This window comes from Notamacropus eugenii, chromosome 5 (genome assembly GCF_028372415.1).
Source record: "Notamacropus eugenii isolate mMacEug1 chromosome 5, mMacEug1.pri_v2, whole genome shotgun sequence".
NCBI lineage: Eukaryota > Metazoa > Chordata > Mammalia > Diprotodontia > Macropodidae > Notamacropus > Notamacropus eugenii.
Genome location: NC_092876.1, coordinates 156,375,812 through 156,395,425, shown reverse-complemented (window position 1 = coordinate 156,395,425; position 19,614 = coordinate 156,375,812). Strand labels below are relative to the sequence as shown.

General features: G+C 37.1%; 1 protein-coding gene across 3 annotated transcripts in view; it reads left to right on the top strand.

The window, feature by feature from the left end:
• Positions 1-19,614, top strand: part of CNTN5 (contactin 5) — a 1,560,624-nt gene that overhangs the window by 1,484,518 nt on the left and 56,492 nt on the right. For all 3 annotated transcript variants that reach the window (XM_072611297.1, XM_072611298.1, XM_072611299.1), the window contains exons 18-19: positions 19-168; positions 19,527-19,597. In XM_072611297.1, the coding sequence (XP_072467398.1) occupies positions 19-168; positions 19,527-19,597 (221 nt within the window). The remainder of the gene's footprint in view (positions 1-18; positions 169-19,526; positions 19,598-19,614) is intronic.

Here is a 19,614-nt window from a genome sequence, read left to right as displayed (position 1 = left end):
ATTTGCTTCATTTTTCAGTCCCAGAAGTCATAACAGGAGACATGGAATCTGCCATGGCTGTGGACCTGAACCCCTGGGTAGAATATGAATTCAGAGTGGTGGCAACTAATCCTATTGGGACAGGAGATCCAAGCACCCCCTCTCGAATGATCCGAACTAATGAAGCAGGTGAGAATCTTGAAAACTGGGATTTCTCATCTGGAGCAATTCCAAACAACTAAGAAACTCCCCAAAAAGGGGGCCAGAGGGTCTGTTGGTAAGAAAAAAAATTGAAGGCTTTATTAAATTAGTGCATACAAGATTAAAAGACAATATTCTTTCTGCATTAGGGTCTTTTCGACAAAACTAGAAATTCAACTCAATAAGCATTAATTGAATGCCTATTGTGAAATAAAAAGACAAAGGGTAAACAATGCCTGCCCTTAAGAAGGTGACCTTCTACTATAATACAGAGAGACACAAAGTGTATACAGATAAATAAAGAAGAAGTATTTTAAAGAGCATTAATTTCTAAAGGGTGTGGGAGAGGCTTGATCCCTTGAAGAAATAACCCTTGAAATAAGTGTCAAAGGAAAATATGATTTAAGAGAGGCAGAAATGAAGGGAAGCCTATTCCACACATAGGTTACAGCTAATATGAGTATACAGAGTCCAGAAACAAAATACAGAGTTTGGAGAAAGGTAGTCATCTATTTGATTTTGAACATAGAGTACATAAAAGGGATTAATGTAAAACAGGGTTGGAAAGGTACATCAGAGTCAGATTGTGGAGGGTTTAAATACTAGGTTATAGGACCAACTAAGAGAAGGAATCAGAATTAATATGAAGTAGAATTAAAACTTAATTCAATATTTATTAAGTGCCTATTTAGTGCTTATCCATTGTTGCAAGTACTGGGTGAGGTACAATGTTTAGATGAAGTTTTATCCTGCCATGTGATGTAGGGTGTTTTCAGAGAGGACCAATACCTTTAGTGAAGAGCTCTTTCCACCTTTGGTGTCCACTTGTTCTACCTAACTCTCACCTGTGACTCCAAGAAGCTGCAGCATGCATGGCGGCCATACCCCTGTAAACCATTTCAGCATATGGGCCAAACCAGGTTGAGGGTAATCAAGGGTTCTCAAACTCATTAGTGATTTAGGGGGGGGTGTCTACCCCAAGCATGTGAAGACTTCCTCTGGTGGAATGGGCGAATGAGAACAATTTGTTCCAATGGCCATGAAGGCAGATGAGGCAGGTGATGTGGCATGTTTAGAGCTTGGTTAGACATTGAAGACACCAAGGTCATCGACTGCATCCTGAGCCATCGCAACTGTCTTGACTCTGTCCTGCCATTAGACTATGAAGACTCTAAAGGAGAGAGTGAGGCTGATGGCTTAGTACAACTCTGCCTCACTTAAATCCAATTTATGTACCAATCAAAAGACATCACCCATACCATTTCACTATTATGCCTCAAAGTCCTGTGGCTACAGGCAAGTGATGAGGTAACAGATGCAGATACTCTGGGAGCTATAGTCACAACCCTACACATAGGCAGCTCATGCCATGGGGTAGTTTCTCACTGGAAGCAGCAGTGAGACTCGGCGACCCCCTGGGTGTCTGAGCAGCCTTTTAAGGATTGCACTGCTTACTTCCTGGTGTGAGGAAGGGGGGTAGAAAAGATGCCCTAAACATTGTCTGCTTACCCAACCCTGGCCTGATTACCATGGCAGGCAGGGAATCCCACTCTGTGGTCGAAACACACAAAAAATGTGCAAAATCTACAAAAACATCTGCAAAGATGATTCCACTCACCATCAGCACATGGAGCATGTACACACTAATAGACAACACAAAATCCAGTAGACTGGAAAGAAAAACTGCTCTTGTTGCAAGAGAACTCAAAAGGTATCACATCCAAATAGCCCTGAGTGAAACAAGGTTGGCAAATGAAGGCCAGCTTACTGAAGGTGGAGGTGCATACACCTTTTTCTGGAATAGGCACGGTGAAGGGGAGAGCCATGAAGCTGGCATGGGTTTTGCAATCAAAACTAATCTAACCAGCAAGCTGGTATGCCTGCCAAAAGGAGTGAATGACAGGTTCATGAATACAATTGCCACTCACAGGGAAATGCCATGCCACCATCATCAGTGCCTGTGCTCCCACCATGACAAACCTAAATGAAGTCAAAGAAAAATTTTATGAAGACCTAGAGACCCTTATCAATGTGTCAAAAGAGGTCAAACTTATAATTCTGGGTGACTTTAAGGCTAGAGTAGGCTCAGACTACCGACTTGGGAAGGTGTCCTAGGGAGGAATTGACTTGGAAACAGCAACAACAATGGTCATTTATTGATGAAGACTTGTGCATCATATGATTTTTCTCATCACCAACACTGTCTTCCATTTATGGATGCACCCTCACAGCAAACATTGCATCTAATAGACCATGTGATTGTGAGGAGAAGAGACAGACAAGATGTGAGAGTGACAAAGGTAATGCATGGTACAAAGTGCTGGACTGATCATAGACTTATCCTTTCCAAGTTAAAAATTCACATTCATCAAAAGCACCACCCCCAAGGCAAAATGACTACCAGAAGAATTAATGTCAACAAATTAGAGCTCTTCTCTGAATGTGAACACTTTGTTGCTAATTTGGAGGGAAAGTTGAGCCAACACACAGTTGGCAACAGTGGAGCAGAAAAGGAGTGGGCAGCTTTCAGAGATTTGGTATACAGCACTGCATCCTCTCATCTGGGTGAGAGCACTCACAAACACCAAGACTGATTTGATGAAAATGATGGAGAAATTCAGAAGCTGCTAAATGAAAAACGAGAACTCCACAGGATTTACCAGCAGGATAGTTCATCAACCTCTAAGAAGGCAGCATTTAAATCCATCAAAAGCAAAGTACAAGCAAAGCTTAGAGAGATGCAACACTCCTGGATCAGTAAGAAGGCAGATGAAATGCAGTTTTATGCTGATAGTAACAACCCAAAGTGCTGTTATGATTCTCTGAAAGCTATTTATGGACCAAAAACCTATAGTGCATCACAAATATTCAGTGTTGATGAAGCCACATTGATTGGTTATAAGGACATGATCCTAGAGAGATGGGCTGAACACTTCCATTGTGTTCTCAACAGACCAGCATCAATTTATGTTAAGGCCATTGACTGTGTACCTCAGGTTGAAGTCAATCCCTCCTTAGCTGAACTTCCAACTGAAGAAGAGGTTTTGAGGGCCATTAGGTTCCTTTCATGTGGCAAAGCACCTGGTTCTGATTCTATTCCAGCTGAGATATACAAAGTAGGTGTACTGTAGCTCATACAAAAGCTGGCTAAAATTTTCCAGGTTATATGGCAAGAGGAGATTATCCTCCAGGAGTTCAAGGATGCTTCCATTGTCCATCTCTATAAAGGTAAAGGGAATAGATTGTCCTGGGACAATCACAGCGGGGTCTCTTTCTGAGTCATTGCTGGCAAAACTCTTCCTAGAGTCCTCCTAAATAGGCTGATCCTTCACCTGGAATAAGGTCATCTACCTGAGAGTCAGTGTGGCTTCAGAAAGGGCCGAGGGACATTCGATATGGTGTTTCCTGTCGGACGACTCCAGGAGAGATGCCAGGTACAGAACAGAGGTCTGTGCACAACATTTGTAGATCTGACCAAGGCCTCTGACACTGTTAGTCATGAGGGTTTATGGACAACTATGTCAAAATTTGGTTGCCCAGAGAAGTTCATCAATATCATACGTCAATTTCATGATGGCATGTTTGCCCAGGTTCTGGATAGTGGACAATGCTCTCATGCCTTCCCAATCACCAATGGAGTAAAATAGGGCTTTATGCTTGCTCCCATGCTTTTTAGAATGATGTTTTCAGCCATGTTGACAAATGCTTCCAGTGAGGATGAACATGGCATCAAAGTCACCTACCACACTGATGGAAAGTTCTTCAATTTGAAAAGGCTACAATCCAAGGCCAAAGTAGAGGGAGTGCTGGTGCATGATTTTCTGTTTGCGATGATTGTGCACTCAATGCAGCCTCTGAAGCTGAGATGTAACAAAGTATGGATCAATTCTCTGCTGGCTGTGTTAATTTTGGCCTAATAATTAACACCAAGAAAACACAGGTGCTCCATCAGCTACCACCATACTATCCATATGTGGAACCATTGGTTACAACAAATGAAGAAGGTTTGAATGCTGTGGATAAGTCACTTACCTTAGTAGTGTACTTTCTAGGGATGTACACATTGACAATGAAGTGGATGCATGCATTGCCAGAGCTAGCTCAGTGTCTGGGAGCCTCCAAAGAAAAGTTTGGGAGAGAAGAGGAATTAGACTGATTACCAGACTGAAGGTCTATGGAGCTGTTTTGCTGACCTCATTGTTATATGCTTGTGAAACATAGACAGTATACCAGTGCCATGCCAGGAAATTGAATTGCTTCCATCTGAACTGTCTTAGGAAGATTCTGAGGATCATCTGGCAGGAGTAGGTACCAGACGCTGAAGTCCTTGCTCGAGCTGAACTGCCAAGCATTCAAACTATGCTTCAGCGAGTGCATCTCTGATGGGCTGGTCATGTTTTTCGAATGCAAAATGTACACTTGCCAAAAAGACTATTTTATAGAGAATTTGCATGGGGCAAGTGAGCACATGGTGGTCAGAATAAGTGATAAAAGGACACTCTCAAGTTCTCTCTTAAGAACTTTGGATTTGACTGCACAACATGGGAGACGCTGGCACAGGACCACTCAACACGGTGTGTCCACATCAGAAAGGGTGCTGTGCTCTTTGAGCAAAGCGGAATTGAGACAGCACAGAGTAAATGCAGGATGTGAAAATTTAGGATACCCACCCCAAATATTCACACAGACTATCTGTGCCCAACCTGTGGTAGAGCATTCCGAACTCATATTGTTCTGATCACCCACAGTCAGATACACTGAAATTTCACTTTTTCATGGTGATGTCATTTTTGTCCTCTTAGAGAATGAAGGACAACAACCAAATTCCTGCCATCATGGTACCTATAGTCTTGAAAGAGAATAGAATATTTACAAAAAATAAATATAATATAAAATGAAATTTGATACCCTAACTAAAGTTGAAGTCTGATGCTTACCATGGCATGAAAGTGATAGTAGTTTCTCAAAGATTAGACAGAGTAGAAGAACACAAGCACTGACAGATCTTGCCAAGTTGACAAGTCTTTGTAGAAACATCCAGCAGCATATAGAAAGTTAGAGATGCTGGGTATTGTATTAGAAGTGATGTCATAAATCTAGATATCTATTTACGTGTTATAGTTGAAAGCTAATGGCACTTGGGCCCAAGAGTCTAGGGTTCAAGGACCAGCTCCACTATTTACTGGCTGTTATTTTAGACAAGTCATTTAACATCTCTGAGGCTCAATTTCCTCTGCTGAAAAATGAGAATAATAATGTTTTTATTATCTAATTCTCAGGGTTGATGTGAAGAAAGTGCTTTGCAAATACAAAAGCTCTATTTAAAAATGTCATTTTTATTTGGGAGTCTTCTTTATGGATATGATATTTGAAGCCATTGGAGTACATAAACTTGGCAGATTAGAAAGTGTAAAGAAAGAGGCTACCAAAAAGGGGAGGATAATATCGACTATATGTCATAGCTAGATAATTAAATTGAAATTTCTCAAGGGCAAGAACAATTCACAATGATCTATTTTTTGCCTTGTTAAATTCTGAATCTGAAAGTGATCTATATTAATAGTAATCTGCAGAACTAGCATTTGTTTATGAGGAACACATCATGTCAGATCAAGTTCATTTACTTTTATGGTAGTTATTAGACCTTTTCCCTTGCACCTCACATAGCCCTTGGTCTCACAAATTTCTAATTCACTTTTCATGTAATATTTTGTAATATGTTTGTATTATGATTGTGTTTTCTCCTTCCAATAGGTAGATCTATGACAGTAGAGATTGTGTTTTATGCAAAATTTTTAGCTTTTTCAGAATCTGGCACTACCCTACCGAAAGATGATATAAAAAGGAAAAGGGTGATCATTGTGTCAAAGGCTGCAGCGAGGTTAAAAAGGATGAGGATTCAGAAAAAGTAATTTGATTTGGCAATTAAGAGGTCATTGCTAATTTTGGAGAGAGTAATTTTGGCTGAAATGATGAGTTTGGAAGCTAAATTATAGAAAATTAAAGAGAGAGTGAGAAGAAAGGAGATGAAAGCATCAGTTACAGAGGCTTTCTCTAGGAAGGAGGTGGATAAATCAAGTTAGTGTTTTTTGAGCATGAGAAAAACTTAGGAATGTATGTGGGTTTTCAGGAAATAGGTGATAGACAAGGACATATTGAAGGGAAATAAGAGTGGGAATTGCAGAGGAGGCAATCTTCTGGAGAAGATGGGACAGGACAGGGATCATTTGTGCATGTAGAGAGATTTGACTTGGAAGCCAAAAGTCAAGGTCTATGTCTTCATGAAAAATAGGAATGAAGGAGAAAATAGTGACAGAAAATATCCAAGTAATGTGATGTAAGGAGGAGGAGAGAAAAGGAAGCTCTGTTTTTGTTTTTTTTTTTTTCTCAGTGAAATATGAGACAAGGTTCACAACTGAGAGGGAGGTAAGGAGAACAGTGTGATTTTGAGGAGAGATGAAAGGTCTGAAAAGAGCCACTGTGGTGAGGGCAATAAATTAGGGAGGTGAAAAGGGATTGCTTTGCCTTAATGACCACTCAGTTAAGATTAGGTAAGACGAATTTGGAGAGCACCAGGTTGGCGTGGCTTGGGGATTTTTCCCCCACCTTTGCTCAGCAGTATATAAGTAGAAGCAAAAGCAACAAATAGTGAATGTAATCTAAAGCTCAGGCTTAGCAGAGCAAGACAGATGTATGACGATACAGGGGCAAGCTATACAAGAGAAAAGGACAAAGTAAAAGTTACAAAGGGCAGATTTCAACCTACTCACAATTAAGCCTACCCAAAAATAAAATGAATGGGATATCTGTAAAGTATTTAGTTCCTCATCACTGGATATTAAGAGAGGCTAAAGAAGCAATTGTAGAAGAATTAGGGCTACACATCAAATATGGAATTGGACAAGACTGTCTCTGAGGTCTTTCCCCATTCTATGTGTACCATTTCATTTTTTTTTTTCTGTTACTACACATTGACCAGGAGTGGGGGGGATCTATTCACACTGCAGACATTTAAAATTTTTATTGGCATTGAATCAGATAAATTTTGTAAACTGTTGGATATTTACATTGACCAAATATCCAGATTTTTTTTTTTTTGGATCACTAAGATAATCAATTCTGATCCACTGCAGAGCAATCTAACCATCCCTTGGTACTCAGGGGTGCTAATCTCAGAAAAGAATTTCTCCCCAAATGATCTATCACACAAAGATAGATAGATAGACAGACAGACAGGTAGATAGATAAATAGATAGATATAGGTAGGTAGGTAGGTGGGTAGATAGGTAAATAGACAGATAGACAGATAGATAAAATATAAATAATCACAAAAGAGGAGATGGTTAGATTGTTGTACTACAAAGCAGGACTTGAATAATTAAGATAAGTGAAAGTTAAAATAATCTGGATACATTGAAAGAAATACCTTTCTTTCTTTGTCATTCACCCATTACAGATTGTTTTTCTCCCAGGGTTTTTTTTTTTTCTTTTCCAGCATGCAAATTTTAAATTGAACATTAATTGCCTGGTTGGGTTTTCATGCTTTCATAAAATCAGCCATGCTTTCATTGTGTACAGGTGTTCATTAATTAAGTACATAATAGGTTAGTCATTCTTCATTTTATTTACCTGCTATGCAGATATCAAAATGACTGGTAATCATAATGTGATGTTCATATCCTTTTTTTAAAAGCACCCCTGATTTTGCATATTATTCATTGTGTTTCAACAAAGCCAAAGATTACTGCTTAATTCAAGAGTTCTCTATATAAATATTCATTTATTAAACAATCCATTTCAGATGAGTAATCCTTTTTGACTTTTTTTATAGTATAATCTCCACAGTTCTATTAAAGAACACTTTTTAGAGGTTTAGTAAAAACTCTTTTCCCTCTAAAGACTAAATTATGGTCAGGCCATTTGATGTTTATCAATACCTAAGAAATGCTGCACTTTAGAAGATGTCTTCCTTTTTTTTCTGCAGGTTTACCTCAATCACATAGTGCCCATATTTCTTACCAGGAGCTCTACCCATACATACTTGAAACCCTTATAATATTACTTAAGAAAGTAAGGAAATCATAAGAAAAAATGCATAAAGGATTGTCAATTGAAAGAGAGTTAAAGGCAGCTTTTTCTGCCAGCATTATGTTTTCCAGGTTTGGATACCACATGTTGTGCTGGAACTGTTAATGCTGTTGAACCCCATGTTCTATTTGGCCTCTATTTCACCAGGAAGCATGAATTAGAAAGAACACTGACAGTATTGGAATTCTTATCAAATGACAAGCTGTACCTCATATGTAAATCTCTCATAAATACACATCTAGAATTCTAAAAGCTGAACTGTTCTAATCAACCAACTATATTCTGAGATTTAATTAAGGAGGCTTTGGAAGGAAAGAATTAAAGATGTTTTGTTTTTTAATGTGAATCTCATTTATAAAAGGTAGTACTGTATGCAAGGATGAATGCCTTAAACTAAGAATGTTGAGAAGTAAAATTTTCCCAGTCTTAACTCTATCTTTAACTAACCCCGAGACTTTAGGCAAGTGACCTAAACTCCCTAGACCTTTATTTGCAAATAACAATATTTTTCTCAATAATACAATATGACCAGAAGTCAAAGAATATCACAGTCTCTGAAGAATTAAAGTTGAGGATCACCTGAAGGGAAAACATAGGATTGTAAGTGACTAGAGCAAATCGGTAACAAGAATGGGAGATTATATTACATGAGAGAAGTGGCATAAAATATATTATTGGAGAGACGTATAAATGGGGGAAAAAAGACAGACCAGTCACACAGTAAAAGCAAGAGTTAACTTTTGGACAGTTCATTCACATCTGAAATGTTTAGAAAACCAGAAGGAAGCCTCAGGACAATGAGCAGACCCTCTGTCATCTCTGGAAGGCCATAGACAAGAGTCACCCAGGATAAGAAGGCATGGTTGGGTTACAGCCTGTATCACCAATAAAAACAGACCTAGTGAACTATTGAATTAAAGTGGGTGGCTAGAACTTGATGATCTCATAGTTCTTTCAGCTTTAATACATTATTATTAAATTCTAGTATGACTTTAGGGTTTTTTTTTTTTAATTACAGATTTTAAAAGTTTCCTCACTGCATGCCCATTAAAATCTATATTATGTTGCCTATCACATCATCATTTTTGAACTTTATTATGAATTTATTTTTAGGACAGCAAAAGGCTAAAGGCAGAATAAAGAATGAGAGACTGGTTAAGATATAGATACAAGGAGGGGAATAGGATAAATAAGGAAGATTTGAAAGATTAGAGTCAGGTTATGGGAACCCAGAATGACAAGCAATATTTTATATTTTCCTACCAAAAGGCTCAAATAAAGGAGTTCCATGGCTGTAACAATATTCATCGATTTACTCCATATTTAAAGGATAGTAAAACTTTTATAATTGAAAGGTATATCTATTGGCATTATAGGAGGCAGAAGAATTCCTGGAAATCAGACTTTCTCCTGGTAGTATCTATAATCAAAATGTAATATTCTTACTAACTATGTGACCCTGGGCAAGTCACATCACCCTGTTTGCCTCATTTTCCCCATATGTAAAATGAGCTGGAGAAGAAAATGGCAAACCACTATGATGTCTTTGCCGAGAAAACTCCAAATGGAATCATGAAGACTCAGACACAACTGAAAAATGACTGAAGTATGAGTAGGAAGGGGGAGAGTGAGCTGAAATTTCTCTGAAATTATTAATGGGAAACTTTAATGTATTCTGTTGGAGTAACTGGAAAAAAGGTAAAATAAATTGGCAATTAAATAAATATGTTAGCTTTCTTCATCTACACAAGTAAACAATTTACTTTAATAAATAAAAGAAAATTGTTTTCTGTTAGATTAACAGAAGGGAAAAATCATAATAAATAATAAACTTCAAAGGCAAATACTCATTTACCAAGAAGGAATTGACTGACCTGTAGTAGCTCTGCAACATTTTAGCAATAAAATTAATTTGGTATCATGAATAGTGTTCTGGATTTATGGTCAAGAAGACTTGGGGTACAAGTTTTCAAGTCTGCCATTTTCTGTGTGATCATATGACAGTCAATTAACTTCTCTGAACCCCAGTTTCCTTATCCATAAAATGAGAATAATATTTGTAGCATCTTTCTTATAAAGTTATTGTGAATTCCAGTGCTTAGTTCAGTTCCTGGCACATGCTAGGCACTTAATAACTGTTTATTGATTGAGGCTCAAGTGAGATTAAGCATGAAAGTGCATTGCAAACTTATTATTAATAATAAAACTGCCCTGGCCTCTGCACATATCTTCTGTAGTTTTTATTGGGAGTTTGTAAACAGAGATAGAGTAATTATTACAGATCTTACTTAGAATAAAATCTGCCTTAGCTGCAAGGCATAACCAGCTTTGACTGACAGTTCTAATTTTCTTTAGGGTCTATGAGAAGAGAGGTCTAGAGCAGAGAAATGATGATGAGTACAAGGTCTGAACATGAAAGGAACCAGTACAGAGAGAAGGGCTAGGAGGGAGATATAGAGCTCATGAGTGTTTCAAATCCAACTTGGACGTTTCTTGTGTTCTTTCATTTAGTTTCAGTCCTTTTGTGAATTAAATGCTATCTCCACTCCATTTCTTCTTTCTTCCACCCTCTGCCCTATTCTCTTAACCCTCCCCACCCCCACCAAAAAAGGGGAAATTCATGCATGTGCAAAGCAACTTGACTTGTGCCCACAGAAAGTTTATTAGCCCATTGACTTCTGGCTTTTGCTTTTGTCCAGTTAGCAAATGAATTTTGAAATGGACAAATGTGGCCAGATTAAGTAGTTTTCATTTCCACTGTTGTTGTTATTCATGGGATGGCATAGTTCAGAGAACTCTGTATTTCCAAAAATATACAATGGATTTTGCAAAATATACAAGCCAGCCTCTGCCAAAGGAGGAAAGTGATACTCCTAATTTACAACAGAAGCATCGAATTTTAGTTGAACAGCACCCTAGAAATCACTTATTCCAATCCCATCACTTTTAGAATGGAAGAACTAAGGGTCAACTTAACCATGCAACTTAACTGAGAATATACAAGAATTAGACATAGAATTAGACCCCAAGTTTCCAGATTGCTAATAAAGTTCTTATTCTACCACACTGCCCTGCATCCCATTAGCAATTTCTAGGAGTCCACTTACGATTCATTCTCAAGATTGATTCCACATATGGCAATGTGACCTGTCACACTGTTTGGTTTCATGCAGGCAAACATTTTTTAAAATTCAGTTTTATAATCCTCTCCACCAACTACCACCCACAAAGTAAGCACACTTTCAGTTACATTTTCCAATCTTTGTCACTTCTCCAAATTGGTCACTGGTTTACTACAAACCTCCTAAATTACTTTGCCTTTCCCAGATCTCTAAATAAAGCCATATTATTTAATGAGCCATGGTAAACACCTACTGAAGCAGAAATTGGAATGATTTCTAAAGAGGGACAGTTTGATAGATGGGTTCCTCCTGCCTCTTTTTATTTAGTTGAATCCTAATTTAGTATTTAATATTTGGTTAATGGATGGGCTTTTGCTACAGCTATTATTCCAATATGGAACTCTGTGGCATTCTGGCATGCTTAAACTATGGTCATTTGCTATGATTTGGTCACTTCTGGCTTTTTCACAGATGTTCTCAGCCCACTATTTGAAGCCCGCCAATACGCTGAATTTCATCATGCCAGACATCGCTTGGAAGCAGCCAGGCGTTTGCAGCCTTGGGGCAGGGCATCCATTACATTATCTATTCATGGAAGAGCATGGCTAGAAACAAAATTGAGAAGAATCAGAGTTTAACCTGCTAATCGTGCATGCAAACTTGATTCTGTGAGTTAATAAGCTCATGACATTTATCAGTAGCAGCTCACAGAGTATGTGAGAACAAAAATCTAGCTGCTTAATTCTAAATCAGGTCTTCCTTGCATTACACTGAAAAATATGTCCAATTGAAGAAAAGTAGTTACTTTGACTGAAAGTATATTTCTATGAACGTGACTGGAAAGATAAAAGCTATTAGCTATTAAATTGATTTCATTAATTTTATGCTACCAACAAGAGCCATCTAACCATAGAATGTGAGAACCAGAAAGAACCTGCAAGACAATCTTGTCTCACTCCCTCATAAAAAGAGTTCAAATTTTTTGTTAATAAATATGAAGGTTATTAAATAACTAAAACCTTTAAAGTCAAAGACATCAGTGTGATTAGATGATAAGTGGGATGGTGAATATCATTGTGAATAACTCTGTTGTACTGTATACAACTCTACAGGAAGTATAACATTTTTTTTTAAATCAGAGAGAAGGGTTCTTTCCCTTAGGAAGAGACTGGGCTTGTAGCCCTTCCTCAGAAATGACCCCATCCCATCCCCAGATTCATTTAGGTAGTAATGACCCTTTTGGTTACCATACTGAGGCACAGGTAGGGAAGTACCTTTTCCATTGGCCAACCATATTCCTCCACAAGGACTTTAAGCCTTGGTCTCTGGAAAATTAGGGTCATTCATTCGATTAGGGCTCTTTTTCTCCTGGTGATAATAGTACCTACCTTATTGCTAAGTTTCATATTCCATAGATATCCTAGGAGTTCTTAGCTTGAGATCCATGAATTTTTTCAATGTTGTTATAGTTGTTTTTTCAACATATTGGTTTCTTTTTGTAATCCTACGTATTTTATTTCATACATTTAGAACATTCTGAGAAAAAGTCCCATAGGCTTCCCTACATTGCTAAAGGGATCTATGAGACAAAAAGAGTTAAGAACTCCTGCTCTGGTAGAATGTAAATAATACTTCTCTGTGTTTTTCATGCTAAATAGCCATGTGCCTCTCTACCAGTAATTAATAGTCATTCATCCAGGTAGATCATATGTAAGAGTGAATTTATTCTTTATGAGCATATCAATATCATTTTAAAATGATATGCTGTGATATAAAGGTAATGCTGAAGTGTAAAATTGCTAGAGTAGCTGCAGAGCCTGGAAAATGATTCCTTTTAATAGTTTTCTTCATTTAACAGTCTTTCATTTGAAAATGTTCCCTTTCAGCTGTACATTCTGTGGTTTCATGCAGTGGAAAGGAAATTTATTCCTTGACACATTTATTCTTTTAATAGTTATTCATTTGAAAAAGTTTCATTGTGTGACTATATATTTTACAGTTTGCTAAAGAGATTCACTCCTTTGACAGGTTTATTTTTTTTAAGCATTTATTCTTTTAAGTAGGTTCTCACTCCATGATGCTGTTAGGAAAACTCTTCTAAAATGAAGTTACCAGGCTGTTCCAATAAGAAAGGAATAACAGTTTCACCTGTAGCTTCATTGGGGCCCCACAGTCAGATGGAGCGTTCTGTCAGAACAGAGAGAAGTGGACCGTATTCAGCATAACAACAGAGAACAAGTTATAGCGTGATTTTAAAATCAGTTATTACTAGATGGACACAAGAGTTGAATGCAACTGAAAATGACTGAATCAGCAGGTGTACTTAGAGGCAGCTAGGAGGCTCAGTGAATAGAGAGCCAGTCCTAGAGACAAGAGTACCTGAGTTCAAAGCCAGTCTCAGATACTTACTAGCTGTGTGACCCTGGGCAAGTCACTTAACCCTGTTTGCCTCAGTTTCTTCATCTGACAAATGAGCTGGAGAAGGGAATGGCAAACTAATTCAATATCTTTGCCCAGGAAACCCCAAATAGGATCACAAAGTGTCAGGCATGACTGAAATGACTCAACAACAAACCGTACTGTGGATTTGTTTGTTAGAATTATTGTACCTAAATTTTCCATATGTATACCAAAATCAAATTCAATATTAGTGAACCCTAAGTATATATTGTCTCCTAACGGCTCTTCAAATTACCATACATTTACTACATGGCATATTAGAGCCTACTGGATTGTAAGGGCCTTGGAAAACATGGAGATACTTGATAAATGTTAGTTAAATTGAATCTAATTGAATTGACCATACCTTAGCAAATAGTTTCTGAATGTCCATGAAAATCTAAATGACATTTACCTAACCTTCAATCATCCCTCCTTTTCTCTAGCTTGAAATGTAATTCTCACCTCCTCTACTATTTTAAGGATCTATGCATAATCATATTTGTGTGACTCTTCCTCCTATTGAAATGGATTACAAATTTCTCTAGCCAAAGTAGATAATGTCTTGAATTGATATTGCCAAAAGTAAAAAATATTCTTCATCCAATCACCAACACTCTGATGATAAACCTCTCCATATTAAGCTAGAATTGTCCTTATATGAAAATCACATTATGCTTCTCTGCTTGTGCTCACTGGCACAGTCTTTGAGAAGGCAACATCTTTCCATGTTGTGATGGGACATAAGAAGAGGTCACCATTCACATACACAGCTATGAATGATTTTGTACATGTGTGGAACCAATACAAAGTGACTATTGGTTCATGATTTTAATAAGTCAATTTAATAGGTCAATCAATCAACAAGCATTAAGTACCATTTGCCTGATGAAAAAAATTGAGAGTTGCTTCCCCAAAGAGTTTTTTCTCTATCAGATAAGTCCCAAGCAGATGTCTAAGGCACAAAAAGGTTAAGGGATGCGTCAGAATAAACTAATACTGAAGTTCAGAAATGGAATTTGAGGTCAGGTTTTTCTGACTCTGAGGCTAGTACTCCACTTGACCACATTGCCTTTATGTGGAGGTATATAGGAAAATCATACATAAATGTAGGTGATCTTGTACAAGAGAAAAAAATTAACGAACCTAATTCAATGATTAATTTAAAGTTGTTATATGGTATATATTTGTTATTTTTGTTTAGTCACTTTTTAGTCTTGACCAACTCTTTGCGACCTCTTTCTTGACAAAGATACTGGAGTGGTTTGCCATTTCTTTTTCTACCTCATTTTACACATGAGGAAACTATGGCAAATGATGCCCAGGGTCACATGGCCAGATTTGAACTCAGGAAGAAAAGTCTTACTTGACTCCTACCCTAAAACTTTATCCTATGTGCTCACCTATGGAATCACATTTGTAAGGGAATTGGTTTTTTTTTTTAATGTGATTTTATTCTAACATACCATTTAATCTTTTAGTATCTAAACTATCTAAATATTATATTGTTATCTTTTGATGACTCCTTCCTCATGATCCCATACCTTCAGCTACCTCTAAAAAAAGTAATTCTAAATTCATTTTTCAAATATCATAACCATGAAACAGAAGCTGTTTTGTTTTGATTTTTCAGAACTCTGCAATGTTCCTTCAAAAACATTTCCAGATAATATTATGTGAGACACAGTGATCTGTATAAATACTTTTCTGTCTTAGTTTCTCTGTAAGGAGGGTCACTTTCACACAATTATCTGCAATTATTGTCTCCCTCTCCTTAGTGCTCCAGTAACTCTATAGCTCCCTTCCATGTAGCCTATGAATTTCTTGAGAGAAGGGACTGTCTTTTGCCTTTCTTTGTATCTGTGGCACTTAATGATGCTTCATAAAGGCTTACTCACTAGCTGACTTACTTTCTCCTCTGTCTCTGTCTCTGTCTCTGTCTGTCTGTCTGTCTGTCTCTCTCTGTCTCTCTCTCTCTCTCTCTCTCTTTCTCCTCTCTCTCTCTGTCTCTCTCTCTCTCTCCCTCTCTCTGTCTCTCTCTCTCTCTCCCTCTCTCTCTTTCTCTCTTTCTCTGTCTCTATCTCTCTTTCTCTCTGTCTCTGACTCACATGTAACCATAAGAAATCAAGAAGGGGGATAATAGTCAATATTCAATAAGCATTTCTTAAGCACTTTCTATGTGCCTACATTATGGTAAACATTGGGGACAGAAATGTGGAAAAGAAAAACAATCCCTGCCTTTACCAAGCTTTAAGTCTAGACAAGGCAAAAAATAAAGGTGAAATAAGAGAGGGGATGAGGTATTTGAGGAGGAGATACCCAGCAAGGGTAGGGAGGATGGGGCATGCTGGAGAAGCCAAAGAAGTCCAAAATGAGTGAGCAAGATGGGAAATGTGAAGTCTGACACTAGATTGTGAGAGCTATGACAAAAGACTATGATTACTGAAAGAGAAGGAAGAAAGGGTGAAATACACTGAACAAAACTAAACATCAGTGTCTCAATGTATCTTTGATAGAAGAGCTCCCCTTACTGCCATAGGGAAACCTTTTGGTCCTTCTGTTCCATTTCTGTGTTGCACTTGAGCTAACCATTTATCTTCCCGTGCTCTTGATACATAATTGGTCCACTTTGATTTCCAGTACTATACATTCTTGGTGATGTCTCTGTTGGGGTGGAGGGGGACACTTCCTACCATTGTTAGTAATATGCTACAATACAAGAATTAATTTCATCTCGGTATTTTCAACTGATTTTGCAAGAATCAGGGAAACCTAAGTAATTTAGGCAGCTACTTAATCCTTTCCTTCCCATAATATTAAAAAATCCTATCATTATAGGTAAAACTGAAAGTAAAAGAAATCAAATTTTGCCTCATATGTTTTACTGGTAATGATTGATTACTACTTAACATCCAAATAAGGGAAGCACAAGTAACAGATTTAGAAATTATGATTCTATTTACATTTCTATTTTAAGGGTAATTATTTGCTTATGTAAAGCGTTACACCTTGATTAGAGAGTTTAACACACAAAAATGTATGATGGGTCTAACTCCCTGGGTAAAATGTAAAATTTGTAGAAAATTTTAAAACATTTTAATTTATTACAGGTTCTAATCACAAACTCTTACTCAAGCAAATGCCTTGGGAAATGTTGGTATGAATACCAACACTGTAAAAAAAAAATCTTTTACCATGACACATTTATTACTGAAAGGTATGTTTTGAGCATGAATAATTTAGAGTTAATTAAATGAATTGCAATGCCAACCAAAAGAAAAGATTTTAAACTGAATATTCTATTTTCATTTTCACTGGAAATCCACTCAAGGGCTTCTGTATAGATTTTTCACTCATGCAACCTCACCAGGTCGGGTGTTGGTTTACATATGGGGTATAGACAGCAGGTGTTACAGAGGCCAGTCTTAATGGCAGAAAGATCTGAGCCTTTGGTCTAGGAAGTCTAGCCTTTGGTACATGCTACTTTTGTAATTATTAGCAAGTCATTTACATTCCACTGCTTAGACAACATTTCTCAGACTTGGGTAACGTTTCTAAGACTCAGAGTTAAAGAGGGGTTCCCATTACTGGTATTCTCTACTTAGATAAAATCACAGATATACACATATACATACGTATATGTATATATGGTTATGCATAGGTATATACATGTCTATATAAACATAGTACAAATATAGATATGTGATTTCATATACACATATACCTTTAATTGTTTCTTTAGTGAATACACAAGATAAAATACAATACAAACATGCTAGATAGAAAATCAAGTATTCTATTAGTTTATGCTCAATAGGACATCTTAAACAAATTTCTACAATGGTTAATCTCAGAAAAATTATAAGCTGTACAACATCTCTTAAAATGAGACACGTAGATGGTACATTGGACAGAGCACTTGGCCTGAAGTAAGGAAGTTCAAATATAACTTCAGACACTTCCTAGCTCTGGGACCCTGGACAAGTTATTTAACCTTGGTCTGCCTCAACTGTACAATGGGAATAATTAGAGCTCATACCTCCCAGGGTTGCTATGAGGATCAAAAAAGATTATTTCTGAAGTACTGGCACAGTTCCTGGCACATAGAGGGTCCTTAATAAATGCATATTTTCTACCTTAAAATTATATCAGCTACTTAATATTGGTCATATTTTTGCTATGCCATGGAAAGGGAGATTTCCTCCTATACCTTCCCTCTCCAATAATGCTACAGCCCCAGCAAAAGCTAAAGAAGACTCTTTCCTTCATTCTAAAACAGCATTGATCAATTTCTGTTACTAATTTCTCACTATTCCCAAAGTCATAGACTGAAATATTAAATGAATCCATGGAAGTATCTAACATAAAAACACAAAGATTTTATATTTTTGTTCATTACATTTATGCATGATGTATCCTTTATTGTTTCAATGGATCTGTGATTTCAGCTGTGTGAGTACTCCCTCCACAGAGGCAGGTTGTAACTCATTCTGTGTAATTTATGCCTATATTTTTTCATAAATTTTCCATAATGCATCTAAGCTTATGTACTTGAAATCTTCTCTATACCTTTCAATATTTCAAGGATGCCAAGACAACACTCAAACTAGCTAGCTTTTATCCCTTATTCTTGCAGCATGATCAGTTCATCATCTTTTCAGATCATAGATGGCTCTAATTAGACCCTTTTCTCTATTTAATACATTGGAGTCATCGGCGCTGGTGTACTATATCCTCCTTACAAGTGCCACATGTTTCTCCATCATTTTGGGGGTATAGAATATACATACATTTGATGCCCTTCATATGTGAAGTTGAAACTGTTAACCTACTGATGGTGAGGAGTGAGAAGTACGCTGTTCTTTTAATTTTGGGTATGGATTAGTGTCATGCTATACATTGTCTCACCCAGTCCTTCTTGGGGTCATTCATTTGCAAGATGGTGGGTTTAGGAATGATTTTGGAAAGGACTCAAGCAGACATATCCATGTGAAGATTATAATATGGCTTTTGTCTCATTAGCAAAGTGCTGTAAACAGATATTATATATGCTGTAATATCAACTATATTTACTGTAAATTCAGAAAAGTATATTTTGCTTTTGATAGGCAACAGCATAATGGTGATTTTAGCTTGAATTTCAGCTCAATCACAGACCAGCTGTGTAATTATAGAAAATAAACCAGACCTCTCTGAACTGATTTCTTTAAAACATAGATAATAATACTTGCACTACTTACCTTTTAGAGTTGTGTAGAAGAGGCTTAATAACCATCTTCATTTGTAGAATTCCTACTTATCTTCCTCAGGAAGCCTCCACAAAGCTACTAGATTGTTAATAATATTCTTCCCTCATGGCAATTTGTAATATTTTTAATGTCCTTATCTTACAGCACTCTGAGTTATCTCTGTTAGTATCTTAGAACTTTAGTGGATTGTAAGCTCCTTGATGTCAGAGAACAGTCTCATCTAACTCTCTTTTTCCTAACACCTAGCACGGTATCTGCACACAGTGGGTGCCTAATAAATGTTCCTTGATTGATTGTAAACCTTAAAGCATTTGAAGTAGAAATAGAAATGCATGTTATTATTGTTGTTATCTGAACTCAATTTGAACAGAAATACAGGATCTTTATTGTGGACAAGTTTAAATAAGGAGTATTCTTTCTCCCCACCCCCACCATTTTTTATTTATAGTTCCAAAGACAGCTCCTGCTAATGTAAGTGGCAGAAGTGGAAGAAGGCATGAATTAGTGATAGCCTGGGAGGTAAGAAAGCTTGTTTC